The 20,009-nt window shown below is 42.5% G+C and overlaps 3 protein-coding genes across 3 annotated transcripts in view; 1 reads left to right on the plus strand and 2 right to left on the minus strand.

The window, feature by feature from the left end:
* LOC5521364 (huntingtin) overlaps positions 1 to 5,903 on the plus strand; it is a 54,195-nt gene extending 48,292 nt beyond the window's left edge. Inside the window, exons 59-65 of the mRNA XM_048728541.1 lie at positions 1,921 to 2,066; positions 3,248 to 3,427; positions 3,742 to 3,904; positions 4,320 to 4,402; positions 4,535 to 4,612; positions 4,997 to 5,087; positions 5,490 to 5,903. Of these exons, the coding sequence (XP_048584498.1) occupies positions 1,921 to 2,066; positions 3,248 to 3,427; positions 3,742 to 3,904; positions 4,320 to 4,402; positions 4,535 to 4,612; positions 4,997 to 5,087; positions 5,490 to 5,597 (849 nt within the window). The 3' untranslated portion in view covers positions 5,598 to 5,903. The remainder of the gene's footprint in view (positions 1 to 1,920; positions 2,067 to 3,247; positions 3,428 to 3,741; positions 3,905 to 4,319; positions 4,403 to 4,534; positions 4,613 to 4,996; positions 5,088 to 5,489) is intronic.
* Positions 5,904 to 7,486: 1,583 nt separating this feature from the next.
* On the minus strand, positions 7,487 to 8,233 carry LOC5521390. Its single transcript, XM_001641244.3, has one exon. It carries the CDS (start codon positions 8,231 to 8,233, stop codon positions 7,487 to 7,489), a length of 747 nt encoding a protein of 248 aa, XP_001641294.2.
* A 1,341-nt stretch (positions 8,234 to 9,574) lies between these two features.
* On the minus strand, positions 9,575 to 18,151 carry LOC5521366 (collectin-12). Its single transcript, XM_032366788.2, has 5 exons — positions 17,795 to 18,151; positions 17,590 to 17,623; positions 13,185 to 13,389; positions 11,557 to 11,735; positions 9,575 to 11,131 (listed from the first exon to the last, which is right to left on the minus strand). The coding sequence occupies exons 1-5, from the start codon at positions 17,831 to 17,833 to the stop codon at positions 10,881 to 10,883; spliced, it is 708 nt and encodes a 235-aa protein (XP_032222679.2). The 5' UTR covers positions 17,834 to 18,151; the 3' UTR covers positions 9,575 to 10,880.
* Between the last annotated feature and the right edge of the window lie 1,858 nt (positions 18,152 to 20,009).

Below are 20,009 nucleotides of genomic sequence, written 5' to 3' on the forward strand. Positions count from 1 at the left end.
CTCAGCTCATGTTGTTTACCCGGTATAACCCTGTACGCTACGCTAAGCTCATTGTGTTTACCCGGTATAACCCTGTACGCTACACTCAGCTCATTGTGTTTATCCGGTATAACCCTGTACGCTACGCTCAGCTCATTGTGTTTACCCGGTATAACCCTGTACGCTACGCTCAGCTCATTGTGTTTACCCGGTATAACCCTGTACGCTACGCTCAGCTCATGTTGTTTACCCGGTATAACCCTGTACGCTACACTCAGCTCATGGTGTTTACCCGGCATAACCCTGTACGCTACGCTCAGCTCATGGTGTTAACCCGGTATAACCCTGTACGCTACGCTCAGCTGATGGTGTTTACCCGGTATAACCCTGTACGCTACGCTCAGCTCATGGTGTTTACCCGGTATAACCCTGTACGCTACGCTCAGCTCATTGTGTTAACCCGGTATAACCCTGTACGCTACGCTCAGCTCATGGTGTTTACCCGGTATAACCCTGTACGCTACACTGAGCTCTAGTGTTTACCCGATATAACCCTGTACGCTACGGTCAGCTTATTGTGTTAACCCGGTATAACCCTGTACGCTACGCTCAGCTCATGGTGTTTACCCGGTATAACCCTGTACGCTACGCTAAGCTCATTGTGTTTACCCGGTATAACCCTGTACGCTACGCTCAGCTGATGGTGTTTACCCGGTATAACCCTGTACGCTACGCTCAGCTCATGGTGTTTACCCGGTACAACCCTGTACGCTACGCTCAGCTCATGGTGTTTACCCGGTACAACCCTGTACGCTACGCTCAGCTCATGGTGTTTACCCGGTACAACCCTGTACGCTACGCTCAGCTCATGGTGTTTACCCGGTATAACCCTGTACGCTACGCTCAGCTCATGGTGTTTACCCGGTACAACCCTGTACGCTACGCTCAGCTCATGGTGTTTACCCGGTACAACCCTGTACGCTACGCTCAGCTCATGGTGTTTACCCGGTATAACCCTGTACGCTACACTGAGCTCATGTTGTTTACCCGGTATAACCCTGTACGCTACGCTCAGCTCATTGTGTTTACCCGATATAACCCTGTACGCTACGCTAAGCTCATGGTGTTTACCCGGTATAACCCTGTACGCTACACTCAGCTCATTGTGTTTATCCGGTATAACCCTGTACGCTACACTCAGCTCATGGTGTTTACCCGGTATAACCCTGTACGCTACGCTCAGCTCATGTTGTTTACCCGGTATAACCCTGTACGCTACACTCAGCTCATGGTGTTTACCCGGTATAACCCTGTACGCTACGCTCAGCTCATTGTGTTTATCCGGCATACCCTGTACGCTACACTGAGCTCGTTGTGTTTACCCGATATAACCCTGTACGCTACGCTCAGCTCATGGTGTTTACCCGGTATAACCCTGTACGCTACGCTCAGCTCATGGTGTTTACCCCGTATATCCCTGTACGCTACGCTCAGCTCATGGTGTTTACCCTGTATAACCCTGTACGCTACGCTCAGCTCATGGTGTTTACCCGGTACAACCCTGTACGCTACACTCAGCTCATGGTGTTTACCCGGTATAACCCTGTACGCTACGCTCAGCTCATGGTGTTTACCCGGTATAACCCTGTACGCTACGCTCAGCTCATTGTGTTTACCCGGTATAACCCTGTACGCTACGCTCAGCTCATGGTGTTTACCCGGTATAACCCTGTACGCTACGCTCAGCTCATGGTGTTTACCCGGTATAACCCTGTACGCTACGCTCAGCTCATGGTGTTTACCCGGTATATCCCTGTACGCTACGCTCAGCTCATGGTGTTTACCCGGTATAACCCTGTACGCTACGCTCAGCTCATGGTGTTTACCCGGTATAACTCTGTACGCTACGCTCAGCTCTTTGTGATTGCTCGTCTTTTACAGACTGCGGTGCGCATCGCGGCGTCGAATGAGGAGAGCACCCCTCCGTGCGTCTACCACGCGATCTTGAGAGGCCTCGAGAGACTAGTGGTGTCCTTTGCTTTGTCCACATCCGAGAGTGACGCGCTGGTTAAGCTCAGCGTGGATAGGTAGGACTTGCCGTCCCCCTTGGCAAACAGACATGTTCAAAACCGTGTTGCGAAGAGCAACTCCCGCGTCGCGCGCAATAAACCTCATCCTGGGCACCATCACCCCGGAGGTGTTTTTATTTATTTACACCTTTCTGCTAGTGAAGTCTTTGAACCTAGAACAAGAACCCAACCTGTCACATTTGAAAGTTTGCAAAATTGCTGATCCCGTAGGATAATCTCTCCAGAATCCTCAGCGCGCGATCTCTGCTCTGGGGCCCGTTTCTCAAAACGCCCGGTATCTTATCGGGCCCGCTTACCTACCCGTTAAGTCCTCCCGATAAATCTGCGGTGTTTCTCAAAACTACCGTTATTATCGGATTCGTAAAAATTCACGTAAATCACCCGATATTTTACGGGAGCTCTTGACCTCTCGTTAATTAACGTGAAGCATTTTGAAGTCGTGAAATAAGGTTCAAAATTCATTTGTTTTCTTGAAATTATTTGATCAGAGTGGAGCTTATTTATTCATGTACACCCTGTCAAGTGGAAATTACCAAAAAGTTGGCTCGTTTTGCTTCAAAACTGACAATTTTGCGACCTGTCTTGTTTTGCTTTGAAAATTTTCCCCTTCGCAGTGGCACCGTTCACGTAAACTTCCCGGGTATGGTTTTCCCGCCGATTTACGTCGTCCCGGTAAACCTGCACCAATCAGAGGCGACCATCTGCCCCTCAACCAATCAAATTAATTCTCTTGACAGCTAGCTGTCATTCAGTTTGATATGCTGGTCGCGAGAATTGTAAACAAACACTCACACTCTGTGCAAGATTTAACTACAAGTTGGTCAAGTTTTTGGATGTTTTAGCTAATATCTAATTTTTTTTTTCGCTGGAAATGCAAACCTTGCAATGCATTTTGCCATGTAGCATCGACAAATTGTTGAATTTTTCGTTAATCCATTGTTTATTTGAGCAAAGCGTTTGCAAAGGCTAGACATTATCATATTGATTACGGGTTCCCGATAAAGTTATTTGAAGTTATTGGGGGTTTTAAGAAACACTCGCTCAAACCCGATTAACTTTCCCGTAAAGTCTCCCGATAAGTTTTACGGGCCCGTTGATTACCGGGAGTTTTGAAAAACGGGCCCATGGTCACTTGATGATCACGTGCTAACCTTTAATAGCCATGTCTTGCTACACAGATTATCACTCCAGAATCCTCAGCGCGCGATTTCCGCCCTGGGCGTGTTGATCACGTGCATGTACACTGGCAAGATCGGCGACCGACCGAGCGGAATCTACCCTCAGTCGGACGTCGCCGAGTTTCCGACTGAGGATCGATTGCTTATCGCTATGGAGCGCGTGTCTGTGCTCTTTGACAGGTAAAGGTCTCTTGGGTGTCCAGTGGTGATGTTTTAGGGGTCACAACATGCTTGTATTCTGAAATGTTTTCTTCAATACCGAGTTTTCTTCAATACTTTTTCATAAAATTGAAAAGAACATTACAATAACATCGAACATAAGCTAGAAAATGGCTTATTTGATTACAGTCGGGAAAAAATAAAAGCAGGCTTTGCGCCTGACGACCGATACCGTTCCTGATCTCCTTGTCCCACGTGTTGTAATTGTATTGTAATATCGCTATAATTGAAGTACTGGGTGTTATTTGTTATCTCTTTGTAATCTCGATTTCTAGGATCCGTAAAGGCATCCCGTCCGAGGCGCGCGTGGTGTCTCGCGTGTTACCGTTGCTGTTACTGGATTTCTTCCCGCCACAAGAAATCATGAATAAAGTGATTGGAGAGTTTTTGTCCAGTCAGCAGCCACACCCGGAACTCATGGCGGAAGTGTTATTCAAGGTGCGTGCCTCACACAAACCCTACGTCACACATCATGTGGCACAACACATGTCACGCAACACATGCTATACCAAATCACACCCACAACCTATGGGCATGGGAATGGTATGAGTCCTATTAAAGGAGAAAACGTCACACAGTGCCTATATGTCATACAACACGTCACACAAAATCTCACCCAGAACTTATGGTATGAGTCTTATTCAAGGAGAGGACGTCACACAATTACTATGTCACACAACATCCTACGTTACAAAGCACACGTCGCACTCAGAGCTCATGCCTAAAGCATCAGATTTGGGCGTTACATATACTTGTGACTCTCGGTTGGAGTTCGCAAAACAAGCACGTATTCACGCCATTGTAAGCCTAGACTTATAGCGCCAAATTTATCACGTGACCTAATCTTCCCCAGGTGTTCGAGGGGCTACACAGCCAAGGACAGCATTCGGACGTGAGGGACTGGGTCGTCCTATCGCTGGCCAGCTTTGTCCAAAGGTTTGCCTTCATAAGTGGAATTACTGTGCGAATGGCAGTTGCCTGGTCTGTACGTTTATCTTGGGCAGAGTGATTCATTATTTTTGCAAATGCTTTCTTATGAATTTGTCTAATGTTTTTCACTTGCTGCAGGACGCCGCTGGCGATGGCCGTCTGGAGTCTCTCCACTCTTTTCACTAGTGCTTCGACTAGTACGTGGATCAGGGCCCTGTATCTTTACAATGTACACTTGGACGGTGCAGACAAGTTGGGGAAGATAAATCAGAAAGACCGGTCTGAGTGAAAGGGAGGGTTTGGGGAGGAGTGAACAATGGTTTGGGTATTAAAAAAGGGTATCGAAGAGGGGAACAAAGCAAACATTTTAAGGGGTGGCTAAACTAAGAAGATATTATTGATTGGGGGTTAAACAATGCAAGCAGGTTAGGGGGGATGGTAAAGCTTGTATTGAAGTTGAAAGGGTCGAACAATACAATGAGGTAGATAGTGGATAATAAAGGCTGAAGAGAAGGAGGAACTAAAGCATATGCATGCAAACAAGTGCAGCGACACACGACCATGATAAACCAGATATCATCTTCCTTAACAATGACATAGCTTCCCACACGTTGTAGGCCGCATGGGGAAACTCGAAAACATCGACGTGTGCTTCTTTAGCGCATCAGCACTTGACTTTTATGAGAACCAAGTAAGTTTCCTCCTGTATTCGTATTTGAACGCTCACTTAGTATTTAGTTTTGTATCTATTCCGTGACCAATCGTTTTCTTTAGTCATATCATTCGCCATTTGCGTTATTCTCACCGGACTCATTAGTGTGACTAAGTTAAACTTCTCATGACCATATTGCTCATTCTCTTCTCCTCTTGTAGTTGGGCGCTCCTCCTCCCATGTAATTTCGGCGTGCTCTAGGAACCTGGTCTTTGTCCACTTTCTTTTTTCCCCACCCTCCCACCCAAAGCCTAGTCTTTCCTGCTATCGCAGGGCTCGCCAGGTCTCTTTCCCATAGCTTAATGAACATAACGGGACCTATAAGAACATAGTACTATTGTTACTATTGTTTTCGAGATTTTGAGTTTGTCTTCGTTCCAGGGATTGGATTCATCTCAGAAAGGTATACTCGTATCAACCTTCAAGTCGGTGGCAACGGCTGGTTCGCCGTACATCGGGGTTCTCAGGCGATGTGAAAACTCGACCTGAATTACCACGGTAACCACGGTAACATCGCTAACCAACCAACAGAAGAGATCACATCCGGGTATACGTCGTCATGTACCGGTGCCGACACACGAGTGAGAGAGTTAATTTCTTGTGCGTCTTAAGTAACTCAAACTTGTGATTTGAATGTCTCATAAAGACGCGCGTGTTGGATACGTGGTGGTTGACAGTTGCGTTAGGAACAAGATTTTTATTACCACGAGCTTGATGTCATTCCTGATCGCATCTTAACGCGCGTGGAACATCCTGAGTCGTGGAACAGGATTTTTATTACCACGAGCTTGATGTCATTCCTGATCGCATCTAAATACGCGTAGAACACTCTGAGTCGTGGAACAGGATTTTTATTACCACGAGCATGATGTCATTCTTGATCGCATCTTAACGCGCGTGGAACATCCTGAGTCGTGGAACAGGATTTTCATTACCACAAGCCTTGTCCTTCCTGATCGCATCTAAACGCCCGTGGAACACGCTGAGCTGTCAACAATTACACGCGTGTGGAACAGGATTTTCATTACCACGAGCGTGGCCTTCCTGATCGCATCTAAACGCCCGTGGAACACGCTGAGCTGTCAACAATTACACGCGTGTGGAACAGGATTTTCATTACCACTAGCGTGGCCTTCCTTATCGCATCTAAACGCGCGTGGAACACGCTGAGCTGGATACAATTACATGCGTGTGGAACAGGATTTTCATTACCACTAGCGTGGCCTTCCTTATCGCATCTAAACGCGCGTGGAACACGCTGAGCTGGCTACAATTACACGCGTGTGGAACAGGATTTTCAATACAACGAGCGTGGCCTTCCTGATCGCATCTAAACGCGCGTGGAACACGCTAAGCTGACTACAATTACATGCGTGTGGAACAGGATTTTCATTACCACTAGCGTGGCCTTCCTTATCGCATCTAAACGCGCGTGGAACACGCTGAGCTGGCTACAATTACACGCGTGTGGAACAGGATTTTCATTACCACGAGCGTGGCCTTCCTGATCGCATCTAAACGCGCGTGGAGCACGCTGAGCTGGCTACAATTACATGCGTGTGGAACAGGATTTTCATTACCACGAGCGTGGCCTTCCTGATCGCATCTAAACGCGCGTGGAACACGCTGAGCTGGCTACAATTACACGCGTGTGGAACAGGATTTTCAATACAACGAGCGTGGCCTTCCTGATCGCATCTAAACGCGCGTGGAACACGCTAAGCTGACTACAATTACATGCGTGTGGAACAGGATTTTCATAACCACGAGCGTGTCCTTCCTGATCGCATCTAAACGCGCGTGGAACACGCTGAGCTGGCTACAATTACACGCGTGTGGAACAGGATTTTCATTACCACGAGCGTGTCCTTCCTGATCGCATCTAAACGCGCGTGGAACACGCTAAGCTGACTACAATTACATGCGTGTGGAACAGGATTTTCATAACCATTAGCGTGGCCTTCCTGATCGCATCTAAACGCGCGTGGAACACGCTAAGCTGACTACAATTACATGCGTGTGGAACAGGATTTTCATAACCACGAGCGTGTCCTTCCTGATCGCATCTAAACGCGCGTGGAACACGCTGAGCTGGCTACAATTACATGCGTGTGGAACAGGATTTTCATTACCACGAGCGTGGCCTTCCTGATCGCAATTAAACGCTCGCAGAACACTGATCTCGAAAGCTAAGAAGGATTGTACTCAATTTTGATGACAAATACAATTTGAATGGAACGCAACGAATTATATATATAAATGGACTTACTAAGATAAGATATTAAAAACGTTATCAATTAAACACCTTCACAAGTGATTAATAATATAGAGCACGTATTTGAAACTGATCCTAAAAGGCGTACTCTGCGTGGCTTCATTTACTCCCTGTGATATAGTAAATACAATCCAAAGCCTCCAGCCACCAGCCCACCCGCTATCACCGACAAGCGAACGCCGATCTCCAGCAAGATTCTTCTCCCCAGCTTCTTCTCACCCGAAGGCACTCCTTCCCATCGTTTTGTAAATTCACCCTTGACATTTTCATGTGGAAATTTCTCTTTCGGTGTTGCGTGACCTAAAAAGTCACACAATGGCCCCCATCCCTCTGTCACGCTATACTCAAGCAACTGACCAGGGGGCACTGTGGACCTGACTCGCTGATTATGCATCTCCAGGGCTTTGGCTATGATCCACGTCGACTCTGCGTTGATTGTTCCGTAAAGAGCTGCTACCATGCCGTTGGTGATTTTTCGAATTCCAAGATATGTCGGTGATAAACTTAAAAACCATAATTTAGAAAACAAACCCTGAACCATCTTCAACTGTTTCTTTGAACTTCTTAGCCAGGCCTCTTGCTCCCTGACGGTCAAAATGACTTTAGCATCAGGTGAGGCTTTTAAAATCTCTTCGAAGAAGAAATTACCGGGTAAATCTGTGATAGCATCGACATTTTCAAACATAGCTTCAAAATCAGGCAGTCTGCCATGTTCGATTAGGTCTAGCCAGTCGTCGAAAAGCTCACAAATTTGCTCTTGCACGTCGTACACGTTGTAGCCTAGTATTCGCAACGCTTTCGCCATTGACTTGGTGGCCGTTTTACAGATACCGGCACAGATGACCTTCATTTCCTTGTCAGCTTTGTTGCGTAATAAAGTTTTGTCTTTTCTTTCGATCTAACAATGTTATGTTCCAACAAACCGTGATGTGGTGTTCTAAAGATCACCCGGACGCGCCGTATGACCTAACGCCAATATCGTCTACCCTTTTTATTTCTACTGTTTAATTTATTCTTAGGAATCAAAAGCATTTATGGCATTTACTCTTTTTTTCGTTCATAATTGCAATTCCCATCATCCTTGCGAGAACTGCGTTACATCGCTTGTGCCTTTATCCATCATTCACTTCTCGCTGTTATTTTGGATCCGTTGTTTTTATTTTATTTTCTATATAGTGGATTACAAAAGCTGTGTCACGCAGGAATAAGTCACACATGTAGTGAAGACATATTTAGCATCTAGAAATTATATACTGATCGGCTGTCAGCATATTGAATTCCTGGCAAGGAATCAAAGCATTTTGTTTAGTTAACCTATCGCGTTTGCACGAGAGTAGTATTCGTAGTTGTTGTTTTTTGTTAGAAGGGGGATGTAGACGGGCTGTTTTGTTACGACGGTTAAAATATCCATCCCATGGGTTCGCGTCAAGCATACCTGATTCAGCAAGGCGGTTAAAGAATGGCGTTTTAGGTACGCAAAGAGTTGATCAACTGGATTCATAATTTCTGTGTGGCAGTGTAAAGTATCGGTATAATATTGTTTGCATGTATTTTGGCGAAATTTCAAATTTCCAGTTTTCTAGAAGCGATTTTCTACCGTCCGTTTTGCCGATCGGCATCATTAGAGTGCAACCTTTCTCTTCTCTTAGTATGGGGGAACTTCAATCGCTCAATATTGCCCCAAATGGATGGAAACTTCACAGGGATTTAAATAACAACTCCACAAACATGTAAGAAAAGTTTGAAGGAATTTTATTATATTTTTTGTCCCAATTTTTTTTATCGTAATGCACCATATACTTACAGTAACTATGAATGAAACACGTAAAATGCAACATTAGCTTGGGGAACTTGTGTTACGACAGGCTTCACGATGTGGTGACCATGCGAAATGTACATGAATTAGTCGGTGGGGACTGAAAATCAAACAGTCGGTGGGGACTGAAAATCAAACAGTCGGTGGGGACTGAAAATCAAACAGTCGGTGGGGACTGAAAATCAAACCGTCGGCATGGTGACTGTCAAAATCAAACAGTCGGTGGGGACTGAAAATCAAACAGTCGGCATGGTGACTGTCAAAATCAAACAGTCGGTGGGGCTGAAAATCAAACAGTCGGCATGGTGACTGTCAAAATAAAACAGTCGGTGGGGCTGAAAATCAAACAGTCGGTGGTGACTCAACGTCTAACTAGTTTGAAATCATCATCCACTTTATATTATCGCCTAGCTGAAACACATAGACTTGATTTACTATCACAAGCTACTTCTAACCTGTATTATAATCTTACTCTTAAAAACTCTATTTTTATCCAAAATTCTGATAAACCCAAAAGCACCATCTAAATACTCAATTTCTTAATGTAATGTCCTGACTTTTCATGGCAGCTTCAGGTTAGTGTTTTTTTATATATTCAACAAAAAAACAATCCTTATCTCTCCCCATTCCAATATTTTAATATTATACTTAATTACATGTATTTGTATTTTCTACTCAATAGATCCAGAAAATCATACAACTACATGAAAGAATCCAGATTCTACAGAAGGGACCCAAAGTAAAATAAATATGGAGCCCAAAGTTGTAACCTTTGCTTCAGTAAACGTGTATAGGGGAATTGGGTGAAAAGGAGGACCTCAGGCCCCTGTGCCCCGCCTAAAGTCTGCCAATGAATCACCAATGCAAAGCTCCATGCATCTTAACCATATTTGCCAGAATATTGAAAAAACTGCAGAACAGGGCCGTAGCCAGCATGTGGCACGTGAGGCACTCGCCTCGGTAAAACTTTGATGTTTAGTGTTTCACAATTGAGAAGTACGAGATAAAACCCCTATTTTTGCTGGATTTATCATCCAGTGGTTAGCTTTGCTTCGGTAAAATTTTGATTCTGGCTACAGGCCTGCAGTATTTCATTAAATTATATTGTTTGAGCTGCATCAGTGCAACAGGGGCAGATCTGGCTTTTAGAGGAGGCTTGAGTCACTCCCTCCGAGCACTCACTATCATGTAATATCTCTAGTTCAAGTGGTATTTGACAATCAGGATTTGGCTTCGTACTTCTTAATGAAGGAAAGTTAGGTATGAGTTCACACAAGGTTTACCCTAAATAGGCTTCAGACCTAGCCATCGGCAGAATTAGGATTTAGTAGGGTTTAAGATTTTGAGTGCAAAAAATGATTGGAATGTTGTCAATCATTATATTCACTCTACGACAACAGAAAACAAATGACTTGACCAACGCTGCTTTCGGCTTGGGTACCCCTTCTTTTTGTGAAGTGTGTCGAGTGTCACCCAGTAGCTAAGGCTCCCTTGGGTTTATCTTTTTGTGAGTGAGTGTCACCCAGTAGCTAAGGCTTCCATGGGTTTATCTTTTTGCGAGTGAGTGTCACCAGTAGCTAAGACTTCCATGGGTTTATTGTTTTTGTGAAGTGTGTTGAGTGTCAACCAGTAGATAAGACTTCCATGGGTTTATCTTTTTGTGAGTGAGTGTCACCAGTAGCTAAGGCTCCCCGTAATATGTTATTCCTGGTGTGTTCAGCAAGTCGTGTGGGTACTCTGTGGCCGTCACATCGTTAAGCTCACAGAGACCTGGACTCGAGCTGTGGTGATAATTCACAGAGAAGCATCCCGCTGTGCGTACGCACATTTGAAGACATTCAAAATCCCCGGATGTTACGAATACTTTCAACACGTGACCTAACAGAGCCTTGTCATTGGTCAATGTGTAGATGCCCTTCAAAGGTCTTGTCGCTGTAAGGTAAGTACATAGATTAAGTGATGTGAATTGTAATCAATGTCTCAGTATTGTCTTCTTTTTAATGGCTACCCTCCGTGACGTCATCTTGCCTCGTGTGACAAATGATTGAAATCCCCGTGTTGTATCGACGTTACCTTTTTTTTTGCTTGACCATTTTTCTTTGTTATGCGAAATAAATGCACATTGCGGCGTAATTTAACCTAGTCACCACTTCTTGTGCGTGACTTCTTATCGCCACTTGCGTGACATGATTGAAGATTACACATCGTCGCAACATCATCTGTTGTACGTGACATTTTACAGTGCTATATGTCACGTGATCGCACATTGCATGACGCATTATTTTTTTTTCGTATCGTGCGTGAAATCTAATGTCGTCCCGCGTGACGTGATCGTAATTTGCGTGACGTGACCCTACCTTTCTCGCATATGTACCCCTGTTGGTGATCGCAGCTGTTGTCATTCCACATGCCGTTGAAGGAGCCATAATCTGTCATCTCTCCGCATTTCTCGTTGATATCGGTCGGGCCACTGCCGATCCAATTGGTGTATGTCATCTGTTCGCCTGTTATCCACTCGAACACGGATAACGGATTCCTGGGTAAACACAAACACATGGATACTTACCACTCTGATAAGGACGGATTCCAGGACAAACACGGAATGCTGGTCATGAACAAAAGAATGTGTCACTCAATCGAACACTTGTTAACATGTCAGCACATATCGAAAATGGATTGGATTTCTCACTAATATGGAATTCTGGACAAGAAAACACCGTAACGTCGAACAAGACGTACATGGGCATGGAAGGGTATGAACACATGTATAAGAGCACATGGGCATGGACGGATATGAACACATGTATAAGAATACATTAGCATGGAAGGATTTGAACACATGTATAAGAGTACATGAGCATGGAAGGATATGAACACATGTATAAGAGTACATGGGCATGGAAGGATATGAATACATGTATAAGAGTACATGGGCATTGAAGGATATGAACACATGTATAAGAAGACATGGGCATGGAAGGATATGAACACATGTATAAGAGTACATGGGCATGGACGGATGTGAACACATGTTTGAAAGCACATGGGCATGGAGGGATATGAACACATGTATAAGAAGACATGATCATGGAAGGATATGAACACATGTATAAGGAGACATTAGCATGGAAGGATATGAACACATGTATAAGGAGACATGAGCATGGAAGGATATGAACACAAGTATAAGGAGACATTAGCATGGAAGGATATGAACACATGTATAAGGAGACATGAGCATGGAAGGATATGAACACAAGTATAAGAGTACATGAGCATGGAAGGATATGAACACATGTATAAGGAGACATTAGCATGGGAGGATATGAAAACATGTATAAGAGTACATGAGCATGGAAGGATGTAAACACATGTATAAGAGTACATGAGCATGGAAGGATATGAACACATGTATAAGAGTACATGGGCATGGAAGGATATGAACACATGTATAAGGAGACATTAGCATGGAAGGATATGAACACATGTATAAGAGTACATGAGCATGGAAGGATATGAACACATGTATAAGAGTACATGAGCATGGAAGGATATGAACACAAGGAAGAGCACATGGGCAAGGGCGGATAGGAACACATGTAAAAGAGCACATGAGCATTAAATGAACACATATATAAGAAGGCTATAACGGGCATCAACCTTCTAAGTAAAGCTATGATCTCTACGGAGAATTGAAGAGGCGTTTCCTTGTAATCTAAATCTTCCACATGTTGACACTGGTAGATTTCTGGATTAAGGGAGCTTAAATGTGTAACGAGTAAAGCAATAACGGACAAGGCAATTACCACAAACATATCATCCGGCCCGCCCCTTTTACAGTCTCGGACTTCAGCAGTCAATCTAATAGACACACCAACCATGTTAAAAAAAAGGAACTGACGTGTTCGCAAACTGTGTGAGTGTTCTAGCTTTTTTTTTTTACCATAATTCACTGTTTTGGCGTTAGGTGTCAAGCTTTTCTCACCTCTTTAAACCGATCCAGAGCGACTTTCCAACAGCGAGTTTCTTGTAGACAGCTTGATTCTCTTCTTTAGTCGTGAATGTCACCAGATGGGCGTTAAACTCTTCACATGCTTGCTTCGCTAGGTCCCAGGACTTCTGGTCACCATGGAAGGCCTGGTAGCAGGAGTCGCTAAACTGAAGCCAGTCAAATTCGCACGGACGAGGTTCTGGTAAGTGATTGTTTATGTGATTATTATTTTTTTTAATTTATGCGAGAGTTGTCTCGAACTTTCTGTTAATTCCACCGTTACAGTGGGATATTGCCTCGTGGGCGAATACAGAGCTAGTGAGGGGGTGATTTGTCACCCAAGTCATAGCCGTAGCAGGCCTCGAATTATTGGGGGGGGGGGGGGTGGGAGACATTAAGCATATCAAACATATTCCCCAAGGATAGTGTCCTTCGTTTGCATTGCCTTATATGGTCATTGATGCCCATATTTAGAAAAGCTAAAGTTTTCCCGCTCCCTGATCTACAGAAAATATGGTAAAAAATGCTGATTCCTGTCAATTTGAGACTCGTGGCAAGAATTTGTAAAAAACCTGACAGCTTGGCCAATTTTTATCTCACTAATATTGAAAAGCCCTTAGACCCAGGCCTCCCAGAGATTGACCGAGCGGGTTTGAAGGTCACCCAAATATTGATATGAAACTTTGGGGCATGGCCACGCCCCTACTGGTCATTTCCTTACAATTTTTATTTTATTTTAAATATTGGGGGGGGGGGAGGTTGCCCCCACTGTCCTACTCCCTGCTACGGCCTGCACGTTTTTGGGCGAAATTTATGGTACACTCGTTGTATTCACGACCCCCTTAATCGTTTGCCTTTTGTCCTTGCTACCTCCCTAAAATCCCCCCACCCATTTAAACGTTTGGATACCCCCTGAGCCTAATCCGTTTAATTGAGAGTTGTCTTGCGTCATAATGTCTAGCAACAATATCTTATAGCCTTTGTGGGTAGCCTTTCCTTTACGGACAGATAACATTAATATGATAGGACAAGTCCTTGTAGGTCATTATTTTCTAAACACCAGTTAAGGTTTATTCGCGAGTTAGATCCGTGAGAAAAATTATATTCTTTTTTGCCAAAAGAAATGATAAAAAAACGATACTTCGTGCTCGACAGTGAGTTCAAAGTATTCTATATTTGTTAAAAAGGGAAAGCTAATCTGAATTGAGATTTGTTATTGGTATTAAACATTTTCTGTGACTACATAGTCACAGAAAACCATAGAATCGTAAAATTAGGAATTTTCTACAATATGCTGCTAAATTTCGACAGTTCTCAATTTGCTTAAATATCACGGTAAATTGTCAACCTTGTGAGCTCAAAATATTATATATTTGTTTAGAAAGGGCGTGCGAATCTGACGAGTTTGTTGTCGAAAAAGAAAGTTGTTTCTTTGCTTGTATACACTATAAACACCTTTTCCGACTGTGTTATTGTAGCAGAAAAATGCGTGTCACTAAAATGACGGTTTTAAAGTGTATACAAGTAAGGAAAAACATTCAATTCCGACAACAAAGTTCATTTCAGAATCGCATTCTCTTTCTAAACAAGTATAGGATACTTTGAACACACTAGGCTGGCAATTTACTGGCTTATTTAAATAAATTGGAAACTGTCGGGCATATAGTCTATTGAAGATGACCTGTCCCGACTGTTGTAGAAATTAAAATTCAGTTTACCTTTAATAACGATTTTATAGCGGAGCTCCTACGCCTAAGAAAATGTGGTATATAAAACAAATATGGTGACAAATATTGGTAACCCATCGACTCGAATTTTCGTGACGCGATGTCCGTCCGTCCGTCCCTTAAAAGCATCGTATGACAACCAAACTTGGCAGGTGTCATGTATGTGTGGAGGGAGTGGTCACGTGATTTGTGACGTCATCGATAACGTCACTAGAAGCAAAAACATGCTGACGTTATCAAATAAAAATATATTTATATTTCACGAAGGAAACATTATATGGCAACCAAACTCGGTATGTGTGATGTAGGTGTCAAGGGGAATGCAACAATATGGTCACGTGTTGTGTGACGTCATTGATGACGTCCTAAATGAAAAAAAAACGTAATAAAAGCAAAAACATTCATATCTCTTGAAAGAAACATTGTTTCACAACCAAACTCGGTAGGTCTCATGTTGGTGTCAAGGGGGGTGCTCCAATATGGTCACGTGATTGTGACGTCATCAATGACTGCGAGGTGGTATGGGTAATATTATATGTTGTTTCAGAGTTTTCAGTTTGTTTTCAGGGCGTAAATATGCCACAGTCCTATATGTAGTGAAGACCTGGCGAGTTATCATGGTACAGTTTCTTGGAGTATCTATCGAAGACACTGCGCGGCATGTCCCCGCGTACAAAAAAACGGTATCTGCAACAATAGGGACTTTAGCGACAATTGAGACTTTGGAAGAGCCAGACGTGAAATATGCTCTGAAATGGATTTTGTCTGATACATTTCAGCCGTTCTCCTTCAAACAACAACGCGAAAACGCGCTGAACTAAGAACTAGATTTATCTTTGTTCGCTATGCTAGAAATAAAATACTTAATAATAATAATAATAATAATTTAATATAGCATTATAAAAATCTCAATGCTTTACAAACATCCTACTCTATTCTACTTATATTTCTAATGGTTAAAAACTAATCAATTGTTGTAGTGCTTACAAAATAAGTACGTCTTTAAAGACGATTTAAATTTGCTGAGACAGTCGGTGTTTCTAATGTGTAGGGGGAGGGAGTTTCATAATTTAGCTGCAAAGTTTGAAAAAGATCTGTCCCCATAAGTTTTTGTTGGCTTTACTATGGTTTTTGGGGAATACATAAACGAGTGAATTTTATCAAAACTAGCTTAAAATTGAGCGCAGAGTATGAAAGCTTTTGGGGGATCACGTTCTCCCTGCAGTCGGTCGCCGTAGTCACGTGATTGTGACGTCATCTATGATGTCACTAGAAGCAAAAATATGCCGACGTCATCAATATAAAAAGTATTGTAAACATCGTATGGCAACCAAACGCGATAGGTGTCATGTAGGTGTCAAGGGGGATACAACAATATTGTCACGTCACTAAGATTAAAACTATTCTGATTTCATTAAGAACAAAGATATTCATATCTCATGAACGAAACATCATATAACACCCAATCTTGGTGTGTGTCATGAAGGTGTCGAATGGGTGCACCAATATAGTCACGTGATTGTGACGTCATCAGTGACGTCAATAGCAGCAAAATTATGCTGACGTCATCAAAATAAAAAAATATTTATATTTTATTAAAGAAACATTGTATGACAACAAAACTCGGTAGGTGTGATGTATGTTTCAAGTGGGGTGCAATGGGATGGCCAAGTGACGTCATCGATAACGTCAATAAAATAAAACTACCCTAATGCCGAAATATCGTATGACAACTAAACTTGTTATGTGTCATGTAGATGCCAAGGGTGGGGGGAAGGGGGTATAACAAGTTGTATAACAAGTTGGTCGCGTCATCTGTGAAATCGTTGACATCGTCAAAAGCGAACATAAGCAAAGATTTGGTTGTTTGGAGCTCCGGTTTTTGGCAAAGGCTAAATCTATATTTTAGTGTATACAAGCAATGAAATACGTTCAATTCCGACTACAAAGCTCAAATTAGATTCTCTTGCCCTTCCTCCATAAATATACAATAATGAACTCACAAGGTCGACAATTTAATGTGATATTATTGTAAATTGAGAACTGTCTACATTCAAGCAGAATGTTGTAGAAAATTCGTAGAAAAATTACGATTTTATAGTGTACATAGACGACGGAGAACATCCAATACCGACAACAATGCTCAATTCATAGAATCGCTTGCACTTTCTCGACCAAAACTGTCGGGCATTTAGTCCATTGATGACCTTTACCGATTGTCGTGCATATAGCCACCGTGGCAGGCTGCGTTATTTTTATGGCAAAATAGGCTGTTCGATATTATTTTTGCTTGTTTTTTTTTTTTTTAATTCTTGCTTCCTGGATTTTTCCTTTTTTTATTTCCGATTACCCGTGAAATACCATATGGTTGGTTCAATGAGAGCAAGGAAAGCTATAAATGTTGTTTGTCAGATACCAAAGCGATATCAGAGCGCAAGAATGGTGGGTACATAACAATTTTAATCAAAGAAAATAAAAGCCGGAATAAATGATAACAATTGATTTTTTGGGGGCTAACAGTGTTTGGACAACTGTTTTACATGCAAATAGAAAGCAAAAACACATAGGCCGCTATTCTCCGAAATAAAATAAATCATGCGTGAAAACGTAACCTTATGTTGAAACGTTTTGAAGAGAGGTGATATAATTGTGATAATATATACATTCCCTACCAGCAGATGAGGTAAATTTGTTCGCTGATTCCACCTAAAGATAAAAAAAGGAAAACAGTTAATCAGTACATGTATTTAGCTCTTTCTCTCCATGATCGGTACAATAACGCCCGTTTTTCTTGTTGTCTCGGTTTCCAATCAATGAATATTAAAAAAATAAAATATTAAAAAATAAAAAAACACTCTAAGCGACTCTAAGACTTACCTTAAAAAGGGCGAAGCCGAAAATAAAAATGGCGATCATGGCTTAGATAAAAGTTGCTGTTCTAATCACAACATAGAATGTGTCTTTTTTCTAACGTAAGAACAGAAAAGTAAAAGCGTTTTTTTACAACCAAACGATTGGGTTTACAGTCTGTCGTAGACGTTGATAGCGAAGATTCAACTTCTTAGTACCCTGTAATTTGAAATAGATGTAGCCGTCCTACTTTCCTTTTTATATTTACTTGCGGGTTTACTGGGATCAAAATTGAAAACGCCGGAGATGAGTTGTAATCCGATGATTCCGGTCTAACGGTTCACCTGCGGTGTTGATGCGAATGTGTAAATTGTTGTTTGAACAGAAGACAAAAGTGCTTCCTTTATTGACTTTTCCTTCATCTCACGAACTGGACTTTACGTGCAGTGAATAAAACACCAAGCCGTGTATTATCACCGACGCCCTGCATTATAACCGGAAAGAGTTCTCATACCCTCGCCACAAGTATCCAATAACCAGTGCATAGTTGATGCTTGTTTATTATTGATTATATTATTGACTGCAACTTGTTAAAATCCTGCATACGCCCCTGACTCCCATGAGTCTTCACGTGCTTATTTCACAAAAACCAAATGAGCCTTCATGTACGTATGTCACTAACACTCCCATGAGCCTTAATGTGCGTACGTCACTAATACTCCCATGAGCCTTCACGTGCTTATTTCACAAAAACCAAATGAGCCTTCACGTGCGTATGTCACTAATACTCCCATGAGCCTTCACGTGCGTATGTCACTAAAACTCCCATGAGCCTTCACGTGCTTATGTCACTAATACTCCCATGACCCTTCACGTGCTTCTACTCCCATGACCCTTCACGTGCTTATGTCACTAATACTCCCATGACCCTTCACGTGCTTATGTCACTAAAACTCCCATGACCCTTCACGTGCTTATGTCACTAATACTCCCATGACCCTTCACGTGCTTATGTCACTTATACTCCCATGGCTCTTCACGTGCTTATGTCACTAATACTCCCATGAGCCTTCACGTGCTTATGTCACTAATACTCCCATGAGCCCTCACGTGCTTATTTTACTTTTAATACTTCCATGACCCTTCACGTGATTATGTCAATTTTAATACTTCCATGACCCTTCACGTGATTATGTCACTAATACCCCCATGAGCCTTCACGTGCTTATGTCACTAATACTCCCATGACCCTTCACGTGCTTAATTCACTTATACTACCATGAGCCTTCACGTGCTTATGTCACTAATACTCCCATGACCCTTCACGTGCTTATGTCACTTATACTCCCATGATCTTTCACGTGCTTATGTCACTAATACTCCTATGAGCCTTCACGTGCGTATGTCACTAACACTCCCAAGAGCCTTTACGTTCTCATGTCACTAAAACTCCCATTAGCCTTCACGTGCTTATGTCACTAATACTCCCATGAGCCTTCACGTGCTTATGTCACTAATACTCCCATGACCCTACACGTGCGTATGTCACTCATACTCCCATGAGCCTTCACGTGCTTATGTCACTAATACTCCCATGACCCTTCACGTGCGTGCGTCACGTAATTCTCCCATGATTCTTTACGTGCTTATGTCACTAATACTCCCATGAGCCTTCACGTGCTTATGTCACTAATACTCCCATGACCCTTCACGTGCGTATGTCACTTAATACTCCCATGACCCTTCACGTGCGTGCGTCACTAATGCTCCCATGAGCCTTCACGTGCGTATGTCACTTATACTCCCTCGGGCCATCATGTACGTGCAGCAATAATCGTCCAATAACTTTTCCGCTCAATCCGTAGAAAAATAAAATGGCGTATACCGAGAATTCTTGAAAATTCAGTCTATTCTTATCGAAAATTTTTGCGTCTAATTTTCACAGTGAGATGTAATATTACTATTGTAGATGGGTAGACCAGTTGCACAATTCTACACCAATTCAAAGCAGTATAATTATCATTTCCAGTCAGCCTTACATTGTCACACTAGGGGGTATTAACGTTTACGTTTAATAATATACTTCAAAAAGGCATATATGGCCATATCGTAAAGGTATAAAAAATAAATAAATAAATAAGTAAATAAGTAAATAAATAAATAAATAAAATAAATAAATAAAATAAAATAAAAAAATAACTATAGACATAACTATAACAGACTGAATAAATAAACTAAATAG

The sequence above is a fragment of the Nematostella vectensis genome, chromosome 6, assembly GCF_932526225.1.
Source record: "Nematostella vectensis chromosome 6, jaNemVect1.1, whole genome shotgun sequence".
Lineage (NCBI taxonomy): Eukaryota > Metazoa > Cnidaria > Anthozoa > Actiniaria > Edwardsiidae > Nematostella > Nematostella vectensis.